Source organism: Mus musculus, chromosome 15, assembly GCF_000001635.26.
Source record: "Mus musculus strain C57BL/6J chromosome 15, GRCm38.p6 C57BL/6J".
NCBI lineage: Eukaryota > Metazoa > Chordata > Mammalia > Rodentia > Muridae > Mus > Mus musculus.
Window position 1 is genome coordinate 9292329 of NC_000081.6, and position 25924 is coordinate 9318252.

General features: G+C 39.4%; 1 protein-coding gene across 3 annotated transcripts in view; it reads left to right on the top strand.

Moving 5' to 3' along the window:
* Ugt3a1 (UDP glycosyltransferases 3 family, polypeptide A1) overlaps positions 1-22710 on the top strand; it is a 35217-nt gene extending 12507 nt beyond the window's left edge. The window contains exons 3-6 of one of the 3 annotated variants that reach the window (XM_006520011.3): positions 13747-14281; positions 18149-18380; positions 19421-19640; positions 21881-22697. In XM_006520011.3, the coding sequence (XP_006520074.1) occupies positions 13826-14281; positions 18149-18380; positions 19421-19640; positions 21881-22157 (1185 nt within the window). In that variant the 5' untranslated portion in view covers positions 13747-13825 and the 3' untranslated portion in view covers positions 22158-22697. Of the gene's footprint in view, positions 1-13746; positions 14282-18148; positions 18381-19420; positions 19641-21880 lie in introns of all 3 variants that reach the window. The other 2 variants (NM_207216.2, XM_006520012.4) reach the window with 2 other exon arrangements.
* Positions 22711-25924: the final 3214 nt, after the last annotated feature.

Here is a 25924-nt window from a genome sequence, read left to right on the forward strand (position 1 = left end):
GTTACCTGTCAACAAGTTTCCTGTCATCTGTGCCAGTACTGTCACTTCAACTTCTCTACTCAGGGAAAGGAGAGCCACCTTCTTTGTCACCTTCTTATGTAAATTCACTAATAGAGGGAATGCCTGCAAAACCTACTTTAATAAGAATTCATAGATGCTTCAACCTCTCTCCTAGCCCACTCACCAAATATAGGGAAGAAAGACGGTTAATAGAAGTAGTTCTTTGGGGCAATTCCAGACACAAATCAGTAGTGGTAGTCCAGTCCAATCAGCAACACCAAACACAAACCAGTAGCAGCAGCTTGACCCATAAGAAACCTTGAGGCTCTGAGGAATCAGCATGAGTCCTAGGAGGTGGCAGGCAACAGCCAGAACACCATGAGATGTTCTTTGGCATGTTTCTCTCTATGAAGTTATGACAAGTGAAGATCAGAGAAAACCAGCAAAGCATTGCTGAGTGAACCAACACAAGAGCATCCTCGCATGTGTGTGGGGTTATATTTATATTCTTTCTAAGCATCATGCACCCTCTCAAGTGTCTGCTCCAGCAAAGCATTGCATGTCCTCTTATATGTCTGTTTCAGCAAAACATCCTCTCATGTGTCTGCTTCAGCAAAACATCCTCTCATGTGTCTGCTTCAGCAAAACATCCTCTCATGTGTCTGCTTCAGCAAAACATCCTCTCATGTGTCTGCTTCAGCAAAACATCCTCTTATGTGTCTGCTTCAGCAAAACATCCTCTCATGTGTCTGCTTCAGCAAAACATGTTCTTACAAAACTGAGTCAAGAAAAACATCATGTCACACAACTGAGTTGATAGAGAAACCAGAAATTTCCACTTTCAACTCCCTTGTACATGAGTGTGTTATTCTTTGTTTTTTTACTATTAAACTTCCCGAAAAGCTTTCTTTTTATCTTTCCTTTTATTGAAAGTAAAATTTTTTCTCACATAGTATATTCTGATTACAGTTTCCCCTCCTTCTGCTCCTCCCAATACCTCCCTACTAGATATAGTACCTTTCTGTATCTCATTAAAACACGAAACAGGTTTCTAAGGGATAATAATAAAATGTAACAAAATAAAATAAAATAAGATAAAACCAAAACTATCACATCAGAATTGGATAAGATAAACAACCAAAAGGAAAAGAGCCTAAGAAAATGCACAAGATTCAAAAGCTTTCACACTCAGAAATCCCATAAAAGTATGAAACTAACATATATATGTGCATGTATATGTATATATGCATGTATATGTGTATATATGTATGTATATATGTATATATATGTGTGTGTATGTATGTATGTATGTATGTATGTATATATACATACGACCCGATGCAGACCCTGTCCATGCTGGCTCAGTCTCTCTGAGTTCATATGAGTTTTGCTTATGTTTAGATGGCTTTGATTTCTTGGTGGTCTGCACACCCTATGGCTCTTACACTCTTTTTTTTTCTCTTATTTTTTTTTATTACGTATTTTCCTCAATTACATTTCCAATGCTATCCCAAAAGCCTCCCACACCCTCCCCCCCCACTTCCCTACCCACCCATTCCCATTTTTTGGCCCTGGCTTTCCCCTGTACTGGGGCATATAAAGTTTGCCTGTCCAGTGGGCCTCTCTTTCCAGTGATGGCCGACTAGGCCATCTTTTGATACCTATGCAGCTAGAGTCAAGAGCTCCGGGGTACTGGTTAGTTCATAATGTTGCACAGACAGGGTTGCAGATCTCTTTAGCTCCTTGGATACTTTCTCTAGCTCCTCCATTGGGGGCCCTGTGATCCATCCAATAGTTGACTGTGAGCATCCACTTCTGTGTTTGTTAGGCCCCGGCCTAGTCTCACAAGAGACAGCTATATCACAGTCCTTGCACCAAACGCTTGCTAGTGTATGCAATGGTGTCATCGTTTGGAGGCTAATTATGGGATGGATCCCTGGATATGGCAGTCTCTTGATGGTCCATCCTTTTGTCTCAGCTCCAAACTTTGTCTCTGTAACTCCTTCCATGGGTGATTGTTTCCAATTCTAAGAAGGGGCAAAGTGTCCACACTTTGGTCTTTGTTCTTCTTCAGTTTCATGTGTTTTGCAAATTGTACCTTATATCTCACTACACTAAGTTTCTGGGCTAATATCCACTTATCAGTGAGTACATATTATTTGAGTCCTTTTGTGATTGTGTTACCTCACTCAGGATGATACCCTCCAGGTCCAACCATTTGCCTAGGAATTTCATAAATTCATTCTTTTTAATAGCTGAGTAGTACTCCATTGTGTAAATGTACCACAATTTTGTATCCATTCCTCTGTTGAGGGGCATCTGGGTTCTTTCCAGCTTCTGGCTATTATAAATAAGGCTTCTATGAACATAGTGGAGCATGTGTCCTTCTTACCGGTTGGGACATCTTCTGGATATATGCCCAGGAGAGGTATTGCGGGATCCTCCGGTAGTACTATGTCCAATTTTCTGAGGAACCGCCAGACTGATTTCCAGAGTGGTTGTACAAGCCTGCAATCCCACCAACAATGGAGGAGTGTTCCTCTTTCTCCACATCCATGCCAGCATCTGATGTCACCTGAATTTTTGATCTTAGCCATTCTGACTGGTGTGAGGTGTAATCTCAGGTTTGTTTTGATTTGCATTTCCCTGATGACTAAGGATGTTGAACAATTTTTCAGGTGCTTCTCAGCCATTCGGTATTCCTCAGGTGAGAATTCTTTGTTCAGTTCTGAGCCCCATTTTTTAATGGGGTTATTTGATTTTCTGGAGTCCACCTTCTTGAGTTCTTTATATATATTGGATATTAGTCTCCTATCTGATTTAGGATAGTTAAAGATCCTTTCCCAATCTGTTGGTGGTCTTTTTGTCTTATTGACGGTGTCTTTTGCCTTGCAGAAGCTTTGCAGTTTCATGAGGTCCCATTTGTCAATCCTCGATCTTACAGCACAAGCCATTGCTGTTCTATTCAGGAATTATCCCCCTGTGCCCATATCTTCGAGGCTTTTCCCTACTTTCTTCTCTATAAGTTTCAGTGTCTCTGGTTTTATGTGAAGTTCCTTGATCCACTTAGATTTGACCTTAGTACAAGGAGATAGGAATGGATCGATTCGCATTATTCTACATGATAACAACCAGTTGTGCCAGCACCATTTGTTGAAAATGCTGTCTTTCTTCCACTGGATGGTTTTAGCTCCCTTGTCGAAGATCAAGTGACCATAGGTGTGTGGGTTTATTTCTGGGTCTTCAATTCTATTCCATTGGTCTACTTGTCTGTCACTATACCAGTACCATGCAGTTTTTATCACAATTGCTCTGTAGTAAAGCTTTAGGTCAGGCATGGTGATTCCACCAGAGGTACTTTTGTCCTTGAGAAGAGTTTTTGCTATCCTAGGTTTTTGTTATTCCAGATGAATTTACAGATTGCTCTTTCTAATTTGTTGAAGAATTGAGTTGGAATTTTGATGGGGATTGCATTGAATCTGTAGATTGCTTTTGGCAAGATAGCCATTTTTACAATGTTGATCCTGACAATCCATGAGCATGGGAGATCTTTCCATCTTCTGAGATCTTCTTTAATTTCTTTCTTCAGAGACTTGAAGTTTTTATCATACAGATCTTTCACTTCCTTAGTTAGAGTCACGCCAAGATATTTTATATCATTTGTGACTATTGAGAAGGGTGTTGTTTTTCTAATTTCTTTCTCAGCCTGTTTATTCTTTGTGTAGAGAAAGGCCATTGACTTGTTTGAGTTAATTTTATATCCAGCTACTTCACCGAAGTTGTTTATCAGGTTTAGGAATTCTCTGGTGGAATTTTTAGGGTCACTTATATATAATATCATATCATCTGCAAAAAGTGATATTTTGACTTCTCCTTTTCTAATTTGTATCCCCTTGATCTCCTTTTGTTGTCGAATTGCTCTGGCTAATACTTCAAGTACTATGTTGAAAGAGAAAGTGGGCAGCCTTGTCTAGTCCCTGATTTTAGTGGGATTGCTTCCAGCTTCTTACCATTTACTTTGATGTTGGCTACTGGTTTGCTGTAGATTGCTTTTATCATGTTTAGGTATGGGCCTTGAATTCCTGATTTTTCCAACACTTTTATCATGAATGGGTGTTCGATCTTGTCAAATGCTTTTTCTGAATCTAACGAGATGATCATGTGGTTTTTGTCTTTGAGTTTGTTTATATAATGGATTACATTGATGGAGTTTTGTATATTAAACCATCCCTTTACCCCTGGAATAAAACTTACATGGTCAGGATGGATAATTGCTTTAATGTGTTCTTGGATTCGGTTAGCGAGAATTTTATTGAGGATTTTTGCATTGATATTTATAAGAGAAATTGGTCTGAAGTTCTCTATCTTTGTTGGATCTTTCTGTGGTTTAGGTATCAGAGTAATTGTGGCTTCACAAAATGAGTTGGGTAGAGTACCTTCTACTTCTATTTTGTGAAATAGTTTGTGCAGAACTGGAATTAGATCTTCTTTGAAGTTCTGATAGAACTCTGCACTAAATTCGTCTGGTCCTGGGCTTTTTTTGGCTGGGAGACTATTAATGACTGCTTCTATTTCTCTAGGGGATATGGGACCGTTTAGATCATTAACTTGATCCTGCTTTAACTTTGGTACCTGGTATCTGTCTAGAAATTTGTCCATTTCGTCCAGATTTTCCAGTTTTGTTGAGTATAGCCTTTTGTAGAAGGATCTGATGGTGTTTTGGATTTCTTCAGGATCTGTTGTTATGTCTCCCTTTTAATTTCTGATTTTGTTAATTAGGATGCTGTCCCTGTGCCCTCTAGTGAGTCTAGCTAAGGGTTTATCTATCTTGTTGATTTTCTCAAAGAACCAACTCCTCATTTGGTTAATTCTTTGAATAGTTCTTCTTGTTTCCACTTGGTTGATTTCACCCCTGAGTTTGATTATTTCCTGCCATCTACTCCTCTTGGGTGAATTTTGTTCATTTTTTTCTAGAGCTTTTAGATGTGTTGTCAAGCTGCTAGTGTGTTCTCTTTCCAGTTTCTTCTTGGAGGCACTCAGAGCTATGAGTTTCCCTCTTAGAAATGCTTTCATTGTGTCCCATAAGTGTGAGTATGTTGTGGCTTCATTTTCATTAAACTCCAGAAAGTACTTAATTTTTTTCTTTATTCCTTCCTTGACGAAGGTATCATTGAGAAGAGTGTTGTTCAGTTTCCACGTGAATGTTACCTTTCCATTATTTATGTTGTTATTGAAGATCAGCCTTAGGCCGTGGTGGTCTGATAGGATGCATGGGACAATTTCAATATTTTTGTATCTGTTGAGGATTGTTTTGTGACCAATTATATGGTCAATTTTGGAGAAGGTCCCGTGAGGTGCTGAGATAGGATTTTATGTTTTAGGATAAAATGTTCTGTAGATATCTGTCAGATCCATTTGTTTCATAACTTCTGTTAGTTTCACTGTGTCCCTGTTTAGTTTCTGTTTCCACAATCTGTCCATTGATGAAAGTGGTGTGTTTTGATGTCTCCCACTATTATTGTGTGAGTTGCAATGTGTGTTTTGAGCTTTACTAAAGTGTCTTTAATGAATGTGGCTGCCCTTGCATTTGGAGCATAGATATTCAGAATTGAGAGTTCCTCTTGGAGGATTTTACCTTTGATGAGTATGAAGTGTCCCTCCTTGTCTCTTTTGATAACTTTAGGTTGGAAGTCGATTTTATCCGATATTAGAATGGCTACTCCAGCTTGTTTCTTCAGACCATTTGCTTGGAAAATTGTTTTCCAGCCTTTCACTCTGAGGTAGTGTCTGTCTTTTTCCCTGAGATGGGTTTCCTGTAAGCAGCAGAATGTTGGGTCCTGTTTGTGTAGCCAGTCTGTTAGTCTATGTCTTTTTATTGGGGAGTTGAGACCATTGATATTAAGAGATATTAAGGAAAAGTAATTGTTGCTTCCTTTTATTTTTGTTGTTAGAGTTGGCATTCTGTTCTTGTGGCTGTCTTCTTTTTGGTTTGTTGAGGGATTACTTTTTTGCTTTTTCTAGGGCGTGATTTCTGTCCTTGTTTTGGTTTTTTTCTGTTATTATCCTTCGAAGGGCTGGATTCGTGGAAAAATAATGTGTGAATTTAGTTTTATCGTGGAATACTTTGGTTTCTCCATCTATGGTAATTGAGAGTTTGGCCGGGTATAGTAGCCTGGGCTGGCATTTGTGTTCTCTTAGTGTCTGTATAACATCTGTCCAGGCTCTTCTGGCTTTCATAGTCTCTGGTGAAAAGTCTGGTGTAATTCTGATAGGCCTGCCTTTATATGTTACTTGACCTTTCTCCCTTACTGCTTTTAATATTCTATCTTTATTTAGTGCATTTGTTGTTCTGATTGTTATGTGTCAGGAGGAATTTCTTTTCTGGTCCAGTCTATTTGGAGTTCTGTAGGCTTCTGGTATGTTCATGGGCATGTCATTCATTAGGTTTGGGAAGTTTTCTTCTATAATTTTGTTGACGATATTTGCCAGCCCTTTAAGTTGAAATTCTTCATTCTCATCAACTTTTATTATCTGTAGGTTTGGTCTTCTCATTGTTTCCTGGATTTCCTGGATGTTTTGAGTTAGGATCTTTTTGCGTTTTGTATTATCTTTGATTGTTGTGCCGATGTTCTCTATGGAATCTTCTGCACCTGAGATTCTCTCTTCCATCTCTTGTACTCTGTTTCTGATGCTCGCGTCTATGGTTCCAGATTTCTTTCCCAGTGTTTCTATCTCCAGCGTTGCCTCACTTTGGGTTTTCTTTATTGTGTCTATTTCCCCTTTTAGGACTAGTATGGTTTTGTTCATTTCCATCACCTGTTTGGATGTGCTTTCCTGTTTTTCTATAAGGACTTCTACCTGTTTGGTTGTGTTTTCTTGTTTTTCTTTAAGGACTTGTAACCCTTTAGCAGTGTTCTCTTGTATTTCTTTTAGTGAGTTATTAAAGTTCTTCTTGATGTCCTCTACCATCATCATGAAATATGATTTTAAATCCGGGTCTAGCTTTTCGGTTGTGTTGGGGTGCCCAGGACTAGGTGGCATGGGAGTGCTGCATTCTGATGATGGTGAGTGGTCTTGATTTCTGTTAGTAGGATTCTTACATTTGCCTTTCGCCATCTTGTATTTTCTGGAGCTAGTTGTTATAATTGTCTCTGGTTAGAGCTTGCTCCTCAGGTGATTATGTTACCTTCTATCAGCAGACCTGAAAGACTAGCTATATCCTTAGTTTCAGTGGTCAGAGTCCTCTCTGCAGGCAAGCTCTCCTCTTGCAGGGAAGGTGCCCAGATATCTGGTGTTTGAACCTGCCTCCTGGCAGAAGTTGTGTTCCACTCACCAGAGGTCTTAGGATCCCGTGGCAGATCCAGTGTGGGTCTTTGCGGGTGTCTGCAGACTCCCCAGCCAGTGACCACAGTGCAGCAGTGGGCCAGAAGGAACTTGAGCCCCGGGTCAGGCTGGATTATCTGCTTCCTTAATTAATGCAGTCTCAGGTCCCGCGTGATTGGATTGGAGCAGGCACTGTGTTCCACTCACCAGAGGTCTTAGGATCCCGTGGCGGATCCTGTGTGGGTCCTTGCGGGTGTCCACAGACTCTCGGGCCAGGGACCATGGTGCAGCAGTGGGCCGGAAGGGACCTCTTACATTCTTTCTGCCTCCTCTTCCTCAGTGTTCCCTGAGACCTGAAGGGATGGAAAGTTTTGATGCAAACTTTCCATTTGGGCTAAGTCCCTGGCTGTGGGTCTGTTCCTATCTGCTGCAAGAGGAAGCTTTCTTATGATGACTGAGCAAGGTGATGATCTATGAGTAGAGCAGAATGTCATCAGGAGTCAAAATACTGCTGCTTTTGTTTTGCTTTGTTTTGTTTTGTTTTTTTTTTTTTTTTTAGACCAATAGTATTGGGCTTACCTTAGGTCTCTGGGATATATATTCACCCCTTAAAAAAGAGTCACCCACTTTTTGTCATCCAAACAGTGCTGTATATGGGTTTTATCTAGTGGAGTGGGACTAAAGTCAGTTATTGGTTGGTTACTCACACAAGCTATGTATGACAATTTTCCTAGCATATTTTGTAGGCAGGACAACATTGTAAATCAATGGATTTGTGGCTGGCTCATGTTTACATTTCTCATTTGGTAGTGTGTAGGGTATATTTTGGCACCAAAAATGCTTGAACTCTGTATAGACTCTGTATAGTCAACAGATCAATTTTTCCATGTTCAGTGAGTTGTGTAGGTGCTTTCTTTCTTCAGCAGTAGAACCTTGCTGTCAATTTGTGGAGAGCATCCTATAGTTTTGGCAACTGCCTGGACTGTTTGGGAATTTCCATGAGACCCCTTTGGCTAACAAATCATTTAGATGTAACCCAGTTATGGTACTGGAAGCTCATTGTGTGAAAAGAGATGGCCAGTCAGTACTCCGTCTAACACATTATTTGGCAAGTTTAATTAGATTGCATATATATATATATATGTTAGAAAGAGTGTACTGTATTAGGTTCACATGATACCCCTCAATTCCCCTTAATCGTAGCTGTGTCTCTCTGTATTCCCTCTCTCATCACTCTCTCCTCCTGACTTGATCGTCCTGTTCTAGTCTCCCACTTCCACACAGAACTATCCTATTTTTCTTTCCTTAAGGAGGTCTATTGGTGCCCTTACTCTATTTGTCCCTTATTCTATACCTAACCTCTGTGGTTCTATGGATTGCAATTTGGTTATCATTGAATTTACAACCAATAGCCACAGGTAAGTTTAAATCCTTTCAATGACCAGGTGATACAGCTGAGCCTGAGGCTTAGTTCTTAAATGGGGTGTACAGAACCTCTTTTGTCTTTCACAAGCATAGCATGTACAGATGTATCTTTTAGTTAATTCCATTGATCTTACTCTCTTCTCCATTTTTGAAAATTCTACATGACAATCAAGGTGGTGCTTATAGATAATTATTTATGGAAAGTGTTCTCACTCACAGATATTTAAAAACATATTTCTTTTATCATATTATTGAAAGAAGAGTCAAATTGTACCTTCGTCTAATTGGGTTATTATTTATACATATTTGAACATATATATTGTGGATTCTTTCAAGTCTGGACTCTAGGGGTGGTTCAAATTGGGTTATTATTTATACACATTTAACCCCCCCCCCCACTTATTTATACACATTTAAAACACACACACAAACATACACAATCACACACACACACACACACACACACACACACACACACACACACAGAGTCTTCTTTTCAAGCCTGAACTCTTGAGAAGTGGTTCAAATTATAAGTGCAGTAGAGTCAAATTGCTGAGAACAGAGACTTCTTGGAATTTTTACAATTGATTGCCTTTAAAGGGATTTAACCTTCTATTTTAAAGAATTATATACTACACATACTACATTTCATTTGGCAATTATTACATAAAAATTAAAATGCAATACTAGGAATAATTTTAGAGAATTATGCCTTGTATTGCCCTACACTCTATTATTATGACAGAATAACTGAATTTAGGTGACTTTATACTGAAAAGAATTTTATTTGGCACACAGTTGTGGAAGTTTGGGCCCATAGCATCAACAACAGTCTGCTTGGTTGATGGCATCATGATAGACAATGTTGAAACCAAGTGTTCCTGGAAGGGTAAAGAGCAGAGAAAAAACAGAAGTATGTTTCCATAGTGCCAACTACAGGCACCGACTCAAAGTCCAATGAGGACTACTTTAACCATACAGGAGGCCAGCTTTGAATGATCTCCTACTAAGGTGCCCTCTTAAAGTTCCTGCTACCTCTACACAGTTGTATTGAGCCCCAAATCTATGACAGATGAACCCTTGAAGACAAAGAACAGCTGCTGTGATTTAAAGTTGAGTATGAAAGGGAGTAAAGATGCTTCTGGGCTCACATCTTGTGGCTCTTTTGATATATGTTGATGTGGTACATTGGGGCGTTGTACTATGTTGCTCATCTATCTGAGAAGCATTGACAAGAAAGAGTATCTGAACGGGGCTACAGATAGGAGTCATCAGTAGGATCAATATCACAATCTTCAGTGAAAATTTGAGCCAATAAGAGTTAGACATTCTAATAGTAAGCTTCCAGTCACACATATTTTACATTAAAATTTTAAGCTAGCATGCACAGTAATATGTTTTGATTTGTGCGTGTGTGATTATTCTTTGTGGTACCTTGCCCTCTTCCTCCCCAGCTCTCTTTCATGACACCTGCATCTCTCTTGATATCCACCCCCCAGTGTTCTATCATTGCTTCCTTTCTAATTCCATGATCAAAAAATGAAAACAACACACACACACACACATACACACATACACACACACACACACACACACACACACACACACACACACACACACACACATGTTTATATTTAGGTTTCACATACAAAAGACAAAAATCATTAGGTTTATATATTGTTTTTTTTAATTGTTTAAGTTTTAGGCAGAAAGCTGAAACATGTTCAGCCTAGTTCCAATATTATCATTGGGATGAATGTTCTCTTTATGGGACAAAACATCCAAGCTAAGATACAGAGGATTAAAGGAAATAACTTTATCAGTGAGGACTTTATTAGCTGTATTTATGCTGTTTACACAGATTGCCAGGGGAACAATACTATGACTCAAAAACTGATTATATAACATGAGTTTAATATCATTATACACCTGCATTTGGTGACTGATGCTCCAAGATCTAATGATGACTTCCAAGACAGAAGAAATCAAACTCATATTGATGATGAATGGGAATTAAATCCTTAGAGGAAATCTTATGGAAGTGGGTGCATTTTAGGAAGCAGAAATACCTACACCAGAATGATTAAAGCTGAAGGTTTTGTTGAACAGCTGTAATTCAGATGGAAGGCTGATGCTACATGGTCACCTAGAATTCTCTCTCTCTCTCTCTCTCTCTCTCTCTCTCTCTCTCTCTCTCTCTCTCTCTCTGTCTCTTTCTCTGTGTCTCTGTCTCTCTCTGTGTCTCTGTCTCTCTCTGTGTCTCTTTCTCTGTGTCTCTGCCTCTATCTCTGTCTCTCTCTCTCTCTCTCTCTCTCTCTCTCTCTCTCTCTCTCTCTCTCATAAGAAAAGATTACTAAGAAGTAAAGAAATATTTCCATGTAGGAGGGAGGGGCCTGGAAATGACTTTCTTTTCTTTTCTTTTTAATTGGGTATTTTCTTTATTTACATTTCAAATGTTATCTCCTTCCCCAGTTTCCCTCCCTCTCAGAAACACTCTATCACATCCTCCCTCACCCTGCTTCTATGAGGGTGTTCATCCACCCACATACCCACTGCCATCTCCCTGCCCTCGATTCCCATATACTGGAGCATCTATCTGGCCTTCATAAGACCAAGGACCTCTCCTCCCATTGATGCCTGACAAGGCCATCCTCTGCTCCATATGCATCTAGAGCCATGTGCACTCCTTTGTTGATGGCTTAGTCCCTTGGAGTTCTGGGGAATCTGGTTGGTTAATATTGTTGTTCTTCCTATCGGGTTGCAAACCTCTTTGACTTTTTCAGTCCCTTCTCTAACTCCTCTATTGGGGACCCCAAACTCAGTTCAATGGCTGGTTGTGAACATCTGCATCTGTATTTGTAAGGCTCTGGCAGGGACTCTCAGGAGACAACCATATCAAGCTCCTTTCAGCATTCACTTCTTGGCATCCATAATGATGTCTGGGTTTAGTAACTGTATATGGGATGAATACCCAGGTGGGACAGTCTCTGGGTGGCCTTTCCTTTAGTCTCTGCTCTACACTTTATCTCTATATTTGCTCCAGTGAGTATTTTGTTCTACTTCTAAGAAGGACCAAAGCATCCACACTTTGGTCTTCCTTCTTATTGAGCTTCATGTGCTCTGTGAATTGTATTCTGGTTATTTGGAGCTTTTGGGTTCATTCTACTTATTAGTGAGTGTATACCATATGTGTTCTTTTGTAATCAGGTGTTGGAAACAAAATAAAAAGAGGGGGGGGGCCCTGTGGCCCTGGAGAAGAATGGAAGGAAAAAGATGCCCGCACCCCGCCAGAGTTTCCCTATTCTCTGGTCAGTCAGGTGTGGGGAGGCTACTATCTACCCTATCCACTCATCCCTGGGTGGGCATTTCTCTATCCTACTCATCAGGGAGTGGTCAAGGGGCAGCCCTGCCTGGAGACCCCTGCCCCTGGAGCTACTTGGCTAAAGCCACCAGGGTTGTGGGAGACAGGGAAGAGGGAAGAAGTTCCTAACACTGACCAGAGTGCGCTGTGGAACTTGAAGGAGCAGAGCAGAGACTCTATGGTTTAAGAGCTTTATTGTAGAAATGCAGGGGAAAGAGAGAAGGTAGAAAGGAGGAAGAGAGAGAGAGAGAGAGAGAGAGAGAGAGAGAGAGAGAGAGAGAAGAGAAGAGAGGAAAGAAGAAGACAAAGAGAAAGGGAAGAGGAGAGAGAAGTGAGAGAAGAGAGAGGTGAGAGGACAAAGGAACAGGAGAGCAAGGTGCAGGCTGAGCACCCCTTTTTATGGTCGTCACTGTTGCTAGGTAACTGGGGAGGAGTTTAGCCTGAAGGTCAGAAGCTTGGGCCATTGCTTATGTGACTACTAACCATGTTTCTCTTGTGGGGGCTGTGGGAGGTGGTACCTTAGGCAGGGGGTGGAATTCCAGGAGCATGAGGGAACGCCTACCGTGTAATGAAGGTGAATTATGATCATCGGGGTTCAGACCTCAGCTCGACTGGATACCAGCCTGCAATCACAATCAGGTTACCTCACTCAGGATGATATTTTTTAGTTCTATCCATTTGCTTAAGAATTTCATGAATTCATCATTTTAATAGCTGAGTAATACTCCATTGTGTAAATGTACCACATTTTCTGTATCCATTCCTCTGATGTAGGACATCTGGGTTCTTTCCAGATCCTGGCAATTATAAATAATGATACTGTGAACATATTGGAGCATGTATCCTTATTACATGTTCGAGCATCTTTTGGATATATGACCAGGAATGGTATAGCTGGGTCCTCATGTAGAACCATGTCCAATATTCTGAGGAACTGCCAAACCGATTTCCAGAGTGGTTGTACCAGCTTGCAATCCCACCAGCAATGGAGGAATGTGGAAATGACTTTCTTTGTGTCTGCTTGCTTTTAATTAAAAACCATATTTTGTGAAAAGCAATATGGTTTCCATAGAAACTAAAACTAATGATTTTCTATCTTTAAACAGAATAAAAGAAAAAAGTCAGGCTACAGAGCCTCTTTCCTTAAAATATATTAGAAATCATTTTTCTCTAAGTGAGTCACAATTTTATTTAGCCTGGTACTGCTGGCCTCAAAGTCACAATCCTAAGCCTACCTTAAACTCTTGATCCTCCTGTCTCCATTCCCAGAGTGCTGGAATTATAGGCTTGTATTTGTCTAGCTGCAGAATATTTTCTTTTCTGTTTTTAAATTTTCATTATTTAAATGCATTTTATATATCAAACACATTAATAATATTAAATGTTTTGAGACTCAAATAATACATAAGAAATTTGTTCAACTTTTATATTCATATCCTTTCATATCTTAAAAATATCATTAGTGAATATTTACTAATATCCATAACTAAGGATACTATATCTAATGTTGAATGCTAAATTGTATAAAAACATAGAAAATATTCTTTAGGAATTAAGCATAACATCATTCCAAATAGTGTGAAAAAGCTTCTCAAAATATGTTATGATTTATTTATTTATTTATTTATTTATTGCAGGTCCAAATATCACACCCTACTAAAGATTCATCAATACTTTGCGGACTTATGCAGTCACTTATTAAGCAGAAAGGACATCATGGAGTTATTACAAAAGGAGAACTTTGACCTAGTACTTCTTGATTCAATGGATCTCTGTTCTTTCCTGATTGTTGAAAAGCTTGGGAAACGATTTGTGTCCTTTCTTCCCTTTCAATTTAGCTATATGGACTTTGGGTTACCAAACGCCCCCTTGTCATATGCTCCAGTGTATGGTTCTGGTCTAACTGACCAAATGGACTTTTGGGGCCGAGTGAAGAACATTCTGATGTTCTTTCATTTCACCAAGAAGCGAAGGGACATCTTTTCTCAATATGGCAATACTGTCCAGGAGCATTTTGCGGAAGGCTCTCAGCCAGTGTTGTCTGACCTTCTACTGAAAGCTGAGCTGTGGTTTGTCAACTCTGACTTTGCCTTGGATTTTGCTCGTCCCCTGTTTCCCAACACAGTCTATGTGGGAGGTTTACTGGACAAACCTGTTCAGCCAATACCCCAAGTAAGTGACACATTAGCTCTCACTTTATATTTCATTCATAGACCTTCAGTACGCAGGTGGAGGTTGTCACTTGTCAGAGATGTCCTGAAAGGAAGTGCCTCAAGGTAAGGGAGATATTTGCAGCCTACACTATTAGGGCTGTGTAAGTACAGTGTCAGAATGCCCCATGCTGATATTGAAGACCTGGTTATATGCTAAGAAGTATGAGTTGGTTTTGTCCCTCTTTTGGTAGAATGACTCTTTTAGTTAGTGTTGATATTTCCAATTGAATTTTGATTACACACACACACACACAGAGAGAGATTAAATGCAGCAAATGTCTGTACATTTTGTATTTGTTACAGAGCCACACTTTTCATGATGAAACATATACCTCTTTCAGAAGGCATGTATCTAGATAGAACTTAGCAGGAGTGGCATCAAGAACTGTGTCTGTTATTCTGTGTCCCCAGTCTATGAGCCCTTTATACTTCATTCAGCTATTGTAAACCATTAAAGTTGCCATCTAGTTTGCATGATCAATGCAGGCTCAAAATCACTACCACTGAAAAATTAAAAGTACAGAGCTTATAAATTTTGATTGGTTGTTACCTGTCACTATAGGATTGTTGTTTTGTAGAAATTATCTTCTATAATTCCCTGTCCCTTGCTGGGAGGAATGACCCCCTGAGTTTTTATACAGTGGTGGCCGAGTTGTTGAAATGATAAAGGTGATATTTCTCCTATTTTCATCTAAATGCACAGAGAGTACAGGTTTCTTCTGGTTCTACTGGGTACCAGAGTCCCTACTTTTCCTTGCACTGAGTGAGAAGAAGGGTTTGGGGAGTGATCACTGAATGATATATATTTTTTTTCATTGCTGGAAGGAGTTATCAGCTATGAGTTTTGGATAAAATCTTCTGAAAACTCAAATTGGGGGAGTAGGGGTACAGTATGTAGATGTGAAAGAGAGACAGTCATCAGCTGGGTTTCCTGACTGTATCTTCAAGTAGCAGAAGATTCATCTACATTTAGAGATCTAGATGTGATTGACAGAGTCCTCACCTTCTAGACAGGTGAATCAGATACTGCCACATAGAGAGATGAAATAATTGTCAAAGAGAAGTGGGGAGAAGTGGTTTGAAGGGATGCCTGACAAAGCAGTATGGAGTTTACTCTGTAGGGTATTTGACCACATGTTTCTTTAAGAATCATGTTAGAAGCAAAATAGTTGTGGTCATTGATATAAGAAGTAGACTTTGTACTGAAACTTTCACAGAAGATAAAAGACTATATATAACTATTAGAAATTTTGTGTTTATCAAACTTTACAATTACATTATTTAAAATATATGAAACAGTTAATTTACAGAGATGATGTAAGGCATATACCATATATGCAAAAATATGAAATAAAATATGAAGAAAATTAAAGAATTTAAAGAAGTAAGGACTTCAATTCTGCCTTTATACAATGAGAAGACTATTCATATCCATTATCATCTTCATCAGCACTGTAAGCTAATCAGAACTATTAGAAATATATAGAGTATTCTTTAAATTTATTTTTAAAATCATTTTTTATTTCTTGAGTTTTTGTCCTGCATATATGCCTGTGCATGAGATATAGGTGTGCCTGGGTCCAGAAGAGACCAGAAGAGGGCACCAGATTTCCTGGAGCTAGAGTTACAGAGGGCTGTGACCTGCTATGTGGGTTCCTGGAAACTTAAATGTGGTCCTCTGTAGGAACATCAAGTTCTTTTAGATACTGAGCCATCTCTCTAGCTCAAGGATCTTTTCCAGTAAGAACAGGGCACATATTCTTCTCTAATGCAGAAAACAATATCCTTGGTTTTGTGCATTAGAACACACCCAGATGAAATCAATCCCAGTAAATTTCAAAATCTTGAATTAATGCAAAATTTCATATCACAATGGGATGATATAGAAATCAAAAATATATAAAAATAGACAACATGCTCTAAAACAGTCAATGAGAAAAAGGGGGAAAATCAAGAGGAACATTTGAAAATACTGTATATCAAGAAGGGACAAAACACATTGGGATAATAAAATGCAATATAAACAATTCTGGACATCCTTTTTGGCTGTCATTATCTCTTTTGGTGCAGACAAGGCAATGGAGATTGATAATATAACCTTTCACTATATGGAAATAGATAATGAGGATAGAACTAAATAGCATACTCTTAGAAAGGAGAGGCTTAAAAATCACAGCAAAGATTATTGAAACAATGAATAGTAAAAAATTGGAATCAACAGAACAAAAGAGAACAGTATGCTGGCAAACTTCTAGAGTCATTGAGAAAATAAATAAGAAAGAACAACCAAATAATTAAATCTAAAAGTGAAAAATTACCCATTAGTGTTTAAAACAATATAGATTCTAATGGAAGAACACAACATGATGTGTCATCAAATTAGGTGACCTACATGAATGGTCAAATTCCTATGGGTATCTGTTGACAAAACTGGCCTTGAAAGAGATAGAAAATCTGAAACTTGTGACATTGCATTAGGTTGGAAAAGCCAAACAAAATCTTTCATCAAGAAAGTCTAATATAACATAGATTAACTGGCAAATTAGGTGAAACACTTAAAATCAATGGCAGTTCCTCTATAAATCCATTGCAGTTGTACAGGGAGGAATATTCTCAACCCATTCTATGAGTCTATTATTGCTCTGTTACCAAAGACAAAAAGAAAACCAGATGAGAACGAAGCTGGTGAAGGAATCTTGTGTATTCTATTGTATATTTGTAGCCTACTTATAAAATAATGCAAATGATACTAAAAAAAAACATTTGGAGGGATCTCAAGTTTTTAAACATAGAACTACTCTTTTTTGTTTGTTTGGTTTGGTTTGGTTTGGTTTGGTTTGGTTTTTGTTGTTGTTTTTTGAGACAGGGTTTCTCTGTGTAGCCAAGACTGTCCTGGAACTCACTCTGTAGCTGGCCTCAAACTCAGAAATCCACTTGCCTCTGCCTCCCAAGTGCTGGGATTAAAGGCATGCAGGACTACTGCCTGGCCATAGAACTACTCTTTTTAATTTTTTTTTTTTTTTTTTTTAGACACAGGGTTTCTCTGTATAGCTCTGGCTGTCCTGGAACTTACTTTGTAGACTGGGCTGGCCTCGAACTCAGAAATCTACCTGCCTCTCTCTGCCTCCCCAGTGCTGGGATTAAAGGCGTGCGCCACCAAGTCCAGCTAGACCTACTTTTAACAATTAGGTTACTCCCAAGGTTAAACTTTAAGCAACTGAAATAAAATCTTGTGTATGTGCATATATATGTATATGTACATGTATGTAGACGTATCTTGGTTGTCAGTTAAAGGCTGAGAACTCAGACACTTAGAACATTAATATTGGGGGTTTGACATATAAAACTCTTTGAGCACCAACCAAAGTAACCCCATGGTATGATACAAAGAGAGTGAATTCTTGGGCAACAGAGAACTCCCCAAAGCAATGGCCCCTCAAATCTATGTCTATGTGTGACTTTTTGGAGACCCATCACCATCACACTAAGTGACTGAGTTTGAGTTTTGTACCTAACAAAATAAGCTGATTTTTATTTTGTGACTCAAAATAAGCTGGGAAAATTTGGAAATAGACTTCCGTCAGTAAAACCACAGGCTACACATTTTATAAGAGTTCATAGTGAAGAGATGGCTGCTAATAAAAGCAATAAGCATGAACACAGTACACATGACACATCTAGACAGGGCCTATGGAAGGACTTTTATCATATAGGACATGATCAACTGAAGCAAAGATTTATTTAACACCCAGCCTGTTTTCGTGTCATGCTGCTTTGGCCTTTACAAACCACCTCCTTTGCCTTCTTCCCTCTATGATTCTTCTAGGACTTGGAGGATTTTATCTCTCAGTTTGGAGACTCAGGTTTTGTCCTTGTGGCCCTGGGCTCTGTAGTGAGCATGATTCAGTCCAAGGAAATTATTAAGGAGATGAACAGTGCCTTTGCTCACCTCCCTCAAGGGGTGCTATGGACATGTAAGAGTTCTCATTGGCCCAAAGATGTCAGTTTGGCCCCAAATGTCAAAATCATGGATTGGCTTCCACAGATTGACCTTCTAGGTAAGCTCCTCTTAGACCTGTTACTTTCCTTTCATTCACATGACGGATATCTGATGTCTGAACACTTGGACTGGCAGAAGAGAAGGCTACTGATAGGTAAATATTTTTCCTCTAGGAGGCAAGCAATCACAGCTTCTGGAGGATAGCAGCTTTTTGGAGGAATCAGGTTGCACTCTAGACTGTCTGTCTATTGCAACAACTTCTTTAATTTTTTTCCAACTCAGATCGTTCTCACATCCCTAATATGATCAGTTATGTTGCCTTAATGTAACAGTACCTAACATTGAATAGGATTAGTCTAACACCATCTTGGACAATATGTGAACTATAACTACTTTCTGAGGCAGTTGGCACTATTTGTTACCACTAGTCTCAATGTTGTGAGAACACTTCAGCACTTTTAAGACACAAATATGAATGTAAGCATATAGACACATCTTGGTTGTCAGCTACAGGTTCAAAACTCAGACACTTAGATGAATGTTGGGGATTTGATAACATTGGGGAAATGCTGACTTTCCAGGGAACATGGGTAGATTTTGTGTGAGGTGTAGTTTGGGATAATTCATATATGATCATAAGAAGTATTTGATTGCTTTCAAGGTGGAGCAATAGACAAGACCTCTCTATATATCTAGAAGTGTCTGGCCTACCATCCCCTTTTGTAAGCTTTCCTTGAGGCAGAGGAGATAACACACAGAATATAAGCTTTATAAGAGCGCAGATATGGAAAGCAAGAGAAGGCAGAGGTAGGAAAGAGAAGAGAAAAGCATCAGTGGAAGGGACAAGGATGAATAGGAGGACAGGAATCATGTCTGGCTTGTCACTCTCCTTGTAGTTGGGTGTCTTTGGATTGAAGTAAGGCATTTCTCTACAGAGGGAAGGTTAGACAAAATACCCTGGAACACTGCAAATACCAAAAACAAAACCAATAAGTCCATTTTCTGTAGCACATGGGTATTTCATGGGTCTACTGATTTACCTGGTATCTGATGCTTTCATAGTGAAATCTTGGACCATCTCTCTTTCTTTTGCAACAGCTCACCCTAGCATTCGTCTGTTTGTCACCCATGGGGGGATGAACAGTGTAATGGAGGCTGTCCATCATGGAGTACCAATGGTAGGGATTCCATTTTTTGGAGACCAACCTGAAAACATGGTCCGAGTAGAAGCAAAGAACCTTGGTGTTTCTATTCAGCTACAGACACTCAAGGCAGAGTCATTTTTGCTCACCATGAAAGAAGTCATAGAAGACCAGAGGTATGCAGCTCTCTGGGTTGTGGTCCTGTAGGCTAAATGCAGGCCTGACACAGGGATCTGTGTAGTCTGTTTTCCAGTGAAACCAGAATTTTGTGGTATGTGTTATAGTATGTGTGGGGGCCTTGAAGGTCCTTCTTTTCTTTTGCTATTAATCCCAATTTTAAGTGTGGTGCTGAAAGATGCTTCTGCCTATGGTGGTATGATGGTTTCTTCTCTACAAGGTGTCATTATGACTTTTTCATATTTTGGGTAACAATAGTAGAATTCCTGTTAAAACAGGAGAGTTCATTTACATATAATTGTGGCTAATCTCCCTGAGAATTTTCTGACATTTTGACATCTATCTCTCCATCACCTGAATTGTTATTGTGTGTCCTACAGTAGCACACAGAGAGCACATAAAATGAAATAGCAGTGTGTATCAGTTCTATTCTGTTCCCAGGGCACAGGATAGGTCTGCTATAAAGGAAAATTTCACAAATCTAGCACAAGGAGGGCAGACAGGATCTTGGAGATCCACAGAGCTCTTGCCCGTTCAGCACCGTGACTCAACAACCCAACAAGAATAATATTCACGTTTCAGTGTTCTTATGGCTTAAATCAGATATACATCTGTTTCATCTGTTCACAGCATTTAATTTACTCGTTTTCTCTCTGCCATAAGACGTAAAATGTGTTTTTTTCCCTATAAAGAGTGACCACTTCTCTTAACTCCCTGTCAGCCCTGCTCTCAGTTTCTAGCCCAGCCCCATCAAAGGCTTGTTCTAATCAACTGTTCTTCCTTCAGTTCCCCTCTGCTTAAACAGTCTCTTCTCCCACTTTTCCTAGTACTAGCCGCTCCAAACTATAACAACTGTTCAACTGTTCTAGGCTATCTACTCAGCTCTGCTTCTTCCATCTCAACTGTCTCTTAACATAACATCTTCTACATCAACTGCCTTCTGCTCCAATTCACTTTCTCAGCCTCTTCTGGCTTTTTTTTTTTAAATATCCTATCCTGTTCTAGAAATGCTAGAAGCAACCAACACTAATGATCATAGGTTCAAACCTCCCTAACAGTTAAGAATTTGTTTTTACCATTAATTTATTAGGTCATTTATTTTACATCCTGACTGTAGTCCTTTTCTTCCAGTCCACAGCTGACATAGCCCCTTCCCCCTCCCCAATTCCTTCTCCTCTGAAAAGGCAGGCTGGTCCCCTTATAAACCCACCCTGGCACATCAAGTCACTGCAGGACAGGCACATCTTCCCTGCTGAAGCCAGCTAAGGCAGACCAATTAGAGGAAGAGAGTCCACAAGCAGGCAACAGTCATGGACAGCCCCTCTCCAGTTGTTGGGGAATCAGTATGAAGACCAAACCACACATCTGCTATGTATGTGTGTGGTGTGAGGCTAGCTCTAGCCCCTGCATACTCTTTGGTTGGTGACTCAATCTCTGAGAGCCCCCAAGATTCCAGGTTTGTTGACACTGTTTGTCTTCCTGTCAAGTCCCTATCCCCTCAAGGTCTCTCAAACCTTTCCCCAACTCTTCTACATGACCCATCAAGCTTGGTCTAATGTATGGCTATTGGTCTCTGCATCTGTTTCCATCAGTTGTTTTGGTTCACTCTCATAGCCCTCTCTTCCTAGATGTCCATACATCTGATCTCCCCTACCTAGTTTCCCTCCCCATCCCTTCTCTCATCCAGTTCCCTCCTTCCAATGACTATTATATTTCTCCATTTAAATATTCTCCCTTCACATATTATTTATGATCATTCTGTGTAGGTTTTTATTTTGTATTGAATTTTTAAAAATGATTTTTGTACCTATGTTTGAATTTTTTTGTTTATATGTAGTGTATTTTAATGAAATCCACCTTACTCTCTCTTCCAATTCTTCCTAGGACTCCCTCAAACACCACCCTCTCAAATTCCTTTTTCTTTTTAAAATCTTTGCTTCCTAATTTATTATTAATTATTTATTTATTTACTCTTTAACCCATTGTGTTGAACTCTCCACATATATACATGGGTTTGGTGGGGGCCATCTTCTGTGCCAAGCAAACTTTCTGATTGACTAATAATGGTGAGGGTTTGCCAACAGATTTTGTTTAGAACTGAGCTATGCATATGCACTAGATGTATGTGTGTGTGGGGGGGAGGGAGAGATATGGGCTTATATGTATGTGTGTTTATGATGTAAGATTTAAGTTTTGTTACAACAAATTGGTAACAGTCTCTCACTGTCTATTTTCACAGGTACAAGACTGCAGCAATGGCCTCCAAGGTTATCAGGCAATCCCACCCACTGACCCCTGCCCAGAGGCTTGTGGGCTGGATAGATCACATCTTGCAGACAGGGGGTGCAGCACATCTCAAGCCATATGCTTTCCAGCAGCCATGGCATGAGCAGTACATGCTGGATGTCTTCCTCTTTCTGTTAGGACTCACACTGGGTACCTTGTGGCTTAGTGTAAAGGTTCTTGTTGCTGTAACCAGGTATCTGAGTATATCAAGGAAGGTCAAGCAGGCATAATACTGAAATTCTGGGCTTGGTTCTGGTGTGGTGATGGGAGGTCTGTGGCTCATCAGAGGCCTTCCATAATTCAGTACATAGCAACTCTAGCATTCTCTGCCTCCATCTTCTACAGATGCACCTGAATTGGTACCTCACACTTTTGGCTCCTTTGCTCCTTGTTTTCCTCTTGTGACCTTCATTCCTACTTAGATAGAAACAACTTGCATCATGTTCTCCTCCTCTCACTCATTTATCCTAAACACACTGCTTCAATAGGCTGTGTGCCCTGTGGCTCCTCATGTTCTTCCTCTCTTTATCCCTTTTATCATTTGGGATTAACACCATATTTGTGCATTTTTTCTCTTGTTCTTCTTCTCTTTTACAATAAACACTCTTTACAGCTCAGAACACCTGCTCTGCCTTACTCCTCTATTTCCCTCAGGCCTGGGCAGCAATCATTCTATATTATACATGAATTTATCTAAGAATGTGTGAAGTAGAAAAATATAATAATTATTGTTTGGTAAAAATCAGAATAAAAATGATATGCAACTGAAATATTATAAGAAAATACTTTCTTTTTTATTTTATTTTCCTTTGTTCTTCATTTTTATATTTTTAGATATTTTCTTTATTTACATTTCAAATGCTATCTCAAAAGTCAATAAAATTCTCACAAACAAAATCCAAGGACACATCAAAACAATCATCCATCATGATCAAGTCAGTTTCATCCCAGGGATGCAGGGATGGTTCAATGTATGGAAATCTATCAACTTAATCCACAATATAAACAAACTCAAAGAAATAGACCATATGATCATCTCATTAGATATGAAGAAAGCATTTGCCAAAATCCAAAATTCGTTCATGATAAAAGTCTTGGAAATACCAGGAATTCAAGGCCCATACCTAAACATAGTAAAATCAATATAGAGCAAACCAGTAGCCAACATTAAAATAAATGGAGAGAAACTTGAAACAATCCCACTAAAATCAGGAACTAGGCAAGGTTGCCCACTCTCTCTCTCTCTACTTATTCCATATAGTGCTTGAAACCCTATCCGGAGCAACAAAGTACACCAAAGGGATAGAAATAGGAAAGTAAGAAGTCAAAATATCACTATTTGCTGATGATAATATTCTTAAGTGACCCCAAAAATTCCACCAGAGAACTCCTTATTCTGAAAAGCAACTTCAGCAAAGTGGCTGGATATAAAATTAATTCAAACAAATCAGTGGCCTTACTCTACACAATGGATAAACAGGCTGAGAAAGAAAATAGGGAAACAACACCCTTCACGATAGTAACAAATAATATAAAATATCTTGGTGTGACTCTAATTAAGCAGTGAAAGATCTGTATAAGAACTTCAAGTCTCTGAAGAAAGAATCAAAGAAGATCTCAGAAGATGGAAAGATCTTCCGTGCTCATGGATTGGCAGGATTCATATAATAAAAATGGCCATCTTGCCCAAAGCTATCTACCTATACAATACAATCCCCATCAAAATTTCAACTCAATTATTCATAGAGTTAAAAAGAGCAATTTCCAAATTCATCTATAATAACAAAAGACCCAGGATAGCTAAAACTATTCTCAACAATAAAAGAACTTCTCAGGGAATCACCATCCCTAACTTCAGGCTGTACTACAGAGCAATTGTGATTAAAAAATGGCATGGTATTGGTACAGTGACAGGCAGGTAGATCAATGGAATAGAATTGAAGACCCAGAAATGAATCCACAGACCTATAGTTACATCATCTTTCACAAAGAAGCTAAAACCATCCAGTGGAAAAAAAGACAGCATTTTCCACCAATGGTGCTGGCTTAACTGGCGGTTATTATGTAGAAGGCGGCAAATCAACCATTCTTATCTCCTTATACAAAGCTCAAGTCTAAGTGGATCAAGTACCTTCACATAAAATCAGATACACAGAAACTTAAAGAAGCGAGAGTGGGGAAGAGCCTCAAACATATGTGCACAGGGGAAAATTTTCTGAACAGCACACCAATGCCTTGTGATGTATAATCAGGAATTGACAAAGGCAACCTCATAAAATTGCAAAGCTTCTTTCTGTAAGGCAAGGGACACTGTCAGGAAGAAAAGTAGGCCACTAATAGATTGGGAAAAGATCTTGACCAATCCTACATTGGATAAAAGGCTAATATCCAATATATACAAAGAATTCAAGAAGTTAGACTCCAGAAAAACAAACTACCCTATTAAAAAATGGGGTACAGAGCTAAACAAAGAATTCTCAACTGAGGAATACCGAAAGGCTGAGAAGTTCCTAAAAAATATTTAACATCCTTAGTCATCATGGAAATGCAAATCAAACAACCCTGAGATTGAACCTCACACCAGTCAGAATGGCTTAGATCAAACCCTCATATGATAGCAGATGCTTATCAGGATGTGGAGAAAGAGGAACAGTACTGCATTGTGGGTGGGATTAAAAGCTGCTACAACCACTCTGGAAATCTATACGGCAGTTCCTCAAAAAATTGGACATAGTACTACTTCAGGACCCAGAAATACCACTCCTGGGCATATACCCAGAAGATGCTCCAATGTGTAATAAGGACACATGCTCCACTATGTTCATCGCAGCCTTATTTATAAGAGCCAGAAGCTGGAAAGAAACCAGATGTCCCTCAACAGAAGAATGTATACAGAAAATGTGGTATATTTACACAATGGAGTACTACTAACTTTTAAAAATGATGAATTTATGAAATTCTTAGACAAATGGATAGATCTGGAGGATATCCTTCTGAGTGAGGTAACCCAGCTGTCTTAGTCAGGGTTTCTCTTCCTGCACAAACATCATGACCAAGAAGCAGTTGGGGAGGAAAGGGTTTATTCAGCTTACACTTCCACACTGCTGTTCATCACCAAGGAAGTCAGGACTGGAACTCAAACAGGTCAGGAAGCAGGAGCTGATGCAGAGGCCATGGAGAGACATTCTTTACTGGCTTGCTCAGCCTGCTCTCTTATAGAACCCAAGACTACCAGCCCAGAGATGGTCCCACCCACAAGGGGCCTTTCCCCCTTGATCATTAATTGAGAAAATGCCTTACAGTAGGATCTCATGGAGGCATTTCCTCAACTGAAGCTCCTTTCTCTGTGATAACTCCAGCTGTGTCAAGTTGACACAAAACTAGCCAGTACAATTGACCACAAACACATCACTAGTAAGCCTCAACCCTTACCCTCTTATTCATCTCCAAGATCTAAATAACTTTAAAAGTCCCATAGTCTTTACATATTCTTAAAATTTCAATCTCTTTAAAATATCCATATCTTTAAAATCCAAAGTCTTTTTACAATTAAAAGTCTCTTAACTGTAGGCTCCACTAAAATAGTTTCTTCCTTCAAGAGGGAAAAATATCAGGGCACAGTCACAATCAAAATCAAAAATCAATCTCCAACCATCCAAAGTCTGGGATCCAACTCATGATCTTCTGGGCTCCTCCAAGGGCTTGGGTCACTTCTCCAGCCATGCCCTGTGTGGCACACACATCATCCTCTAGGCTCCAGATACCTGTACTCCACTGATGCTGGTCTTGGTGGTCATCTCATGGTACTGGCATCTTCAAAATACCTCATGGCCCCTTCAGACCTGGGCCATCAATTGCAACTGAGGCTGCACCTTCACCAATTGCCTTCCATGGCCTCTCACAGTGCTGAGAGCAAAACATCCTCTCATGTGTCTGCTTCAGCAAAACATCCTCTCATGTGTCTGCTTCAGCAAAACATCCTCTTATGTGTCTGCTT